Raw genomic sequence first — 2,886 nt, 5'->3', positions numbered from 1 at the left:
TATATAAACATGACTAAATCCCTCAAAGCAAGGATGCAGATCTACTTCATTTTTATGAATGACATTTTCACATATGTCACAGGTGTACAATAGAGTTTCCTACAATATAACAAATACAAATTAACACAATATAACAAATAAATTTATATTACTTAAATAAATAAGAAATAAAAAGCAACCTAACCTATAAGTATGCTTAGTACTGTATAATATATAGATACTAACTTCGTTTGTATTTTCTGGCGATGTAAAATTATCCGTCCCTTCAGTCATACTATAATTATTTAACTTCTTTCTTATAACTTTTTAACTTCGTTCTTTCTGTGTCACCACGTGTACTTATTTCTCTCTGTGTCACCACGTGTTTTCGGCGTTCGGCGTTGCTTCGCTAAAAGTTCAACCGTGTTGAACTTTTTAGCTAAGCAATAACGCCATAACGCCACCTTGACGAAAATTGATGGAGTGGGGGTAAAACGCTGGCTTTTCTTCGCTCCGTGAAATTGTACCTTTAGATTTGCGCGATGCGCGGCAAGAATGGTAGAAAGTACCAAAATGGCGTTCGGGATTATCCCATGACCCATTCTCTCTGTTCGTGTTGATTGAAATTCCCAAAAATGCCTGCACTTAAGAACGAGAAGTACATTGGGCGTTGGAGCAGAAAAAGAAAGCGAAGATTCGTATAAAAAGTATAGGCAACATACCTTGTGCAAGCCGTATCAAGCAGTATCGCGAATCGTCATGTGAACGAGTGAACATTTTCGTTCTTGTACAACAAAATTTTGTACTTTTTACCGTAGAGATAATTAAGGATGAGTCACGATGTTTAAGATTGATTTTGCAAATTTTTTGAGCCACACGGTTCCAACTTTAAGGAGGTTCTACAGGTACTCTCTAGTCAGTTGAGAGATAAAGAGAAAATCTTCAAATTCGTCGATTCTAAGTATTCATAAAATATTTTCGTGAATTTTGATGACGTTAGAGCTTATATCATACCCATATTAGTCGAAGCGAGGAATAATTAAAAATATCGTGTAAGTGCTCGTTTGACTCTGGCGGCTTATAATGGAAGAAAATGTGGTAACGTCGCGAACTTGACAGTTCTGCTCATATGACCGTGGTTATTTCACAATTTCACATAATTCTAGAGCGAGTACTTCTCCGTAAGCGCTCGTAAACGTTAGGTGCTTAAGTTTGAGGTGCTGTCATACTGTGGTGCTGTACTGGTTGTACACTTTTCGCGCGGGTACAGTCGCTGCGACATTGCCAAATCTCCCTTGTTATTCGAAGCACGCTACGTGAACTGTGATATGGCCTGTTTCAATAGCCAATATCACAAAATTTTACGCGATAACCCTTGTTTTTCTCGATATTTCTGAAAAGGTTAGATTAAGATCTATAAGAGCTCCGTTTTTTGAATCTTTGGTAGGTCGCCTTTATATAATTAATATCTCGTTTCCTGTCTCCAAGAGCCCCTCTGCCATATGTAGCTTATGTTAAAAACTGTGATTTCAAAATTCATTTTTGCAAATTTTTACACGGTAACCGATGCTAAAATTTTTCGAGCACTTTTCTCGCATCTCAATTTATACGTCCATAAAGTTTTTTCCAATTTTTAGATACATCCATTATCTGTAGAACCTCCTTAAGCACGGAATTAATCGGATATTTTAGTATCGATGGTGATTCGCAATATCATACCGATTTGTCGCAACTAAAGTATTATATTCCCCCTTCGGATCCTGACAACGTGAATTTCGATCTCAACATAAATTATATGTCTACACGTCACAAGTCTACTTCGTATATTAAACTGGATAATATTTTGAGGTGGATTGCCGATAATTTTCATCGAATTGAAAAGCCATTATCAGCACAGGAAGAACGTTGGTATATGTTCATAAAAATTGTTATCATTTAAGTATAAAACTTTTAATGTCACGCAGTGACATTAAAATATATATAATATTCTATTTATATTCTATAACGTAGAAAATTCTGTGTAGATAGCATATGTACATTTTGTACACATTACTTATGTAACGTTTAATCAATTTATTTTTGCAATTTTATTATTTATCATTATTAACAATATATCTACTTTTAGTACTCATTTTTACCTAATCAGAGATAACATTAATTAGGTTGGATATCGATTTTATTAGTTCTCGAGGGACAATAAAAACAATATTGTATAGCCCATATAAGAAATTTGATGAATGGATTATTTGTGCCAGACGATACCGTGGTACAATATATTTATGCGAATTTTATACAGATGAAAAAGAACATCGTTGGGTCAACAAAACTGTTAGAAAAACAAGTTTCTTCATGGGGATTTAAATTTGAGCAATATATGGTAGCAGGTATTTCATAATATATATACAGAGTGGATAAAATTGATTGCTTGTTGAATTTATGTAATTAATCTAATTAATCTAATTAAATTATACATGTTTTATTAGATCATCCATCACATAAACCAGATCTATCAGTACCTTTCAATGAGTGCGAAGCATTTCACTGTATGTTTAAAGCAAACTTTGGCAATAATTCGTTATTATATGGAGCAGAAATAGATGGTATTTCTTCGCAACAGCCTATAACAGATACGCTTATTGGCAAAACTTTTGAAATAATCGAGTTGAAAACGTTTCCAATGAGTAATATAATAAATGAAAAAATTCCTCGGCATGTAGTATTAGAATGGTGGAGTCAGAACTACTTGGTGGAAATAAATAGAGTTATATGTGGATTAAAAGGTGAAAGAAGCAAGGTGAGAATGATCAAGGAATATCCTACGCATGATCTGCCGAAGCTTTCAAAGGTAAATAATTCTGTATAAAAAATTATACGACATGAAACTTAAAGATATATTAATGTGAAATT

General features: G+C 33.7%; 1 protein-coding gene across 1 annotated transcript; it reads left to right on the top strand.

The window, feature by feature from the left end:
* Positions 1 to 6: 6 nt before the first annotated feature.
* On the top strand, positions 7 to 2,842 carry LOC112453678 (decapping and exoribonuclease protein-like). Its single transcript, XM_025014561.1, is given in 5 exon segments — positions 7 to 872; positions 1,648 to 1,887; positions 2,142 to 2,306; positions 2,308 to 2,363; positions 2,463 to 2,842. Coding segments are annotated over 5 exon segments (894 nt in total). The 5' UTR covers positions 7 to 819.
* The last annotated feature ends 44 nt before the right edge of the window (positions 2,843 to 2,886 follow it).

The sequence above is a fragment of the Temnothorax curvispinosus genome, unplaced genomic scaffold, assembly GCF_003070985.1.
Source record: "Temnothorax curvispinosus isolate PA1 unplaced genomic scaffold, ASM307098v1 QBEX01004582.1, whole genome shotgun sequence".
Taxonomy (NCBI): domain Eukaryota; kingdom Metazoa; phylum Arthropoda; class Insecta; order Hymenoptera; family Formicidae; genus Temnothorax; species Temnothorax curvispinosus.
Note: the sequence above shows the minus strand (reverse complement) of the source record. Positions and strands in the feature narration are given on the sequence as shown.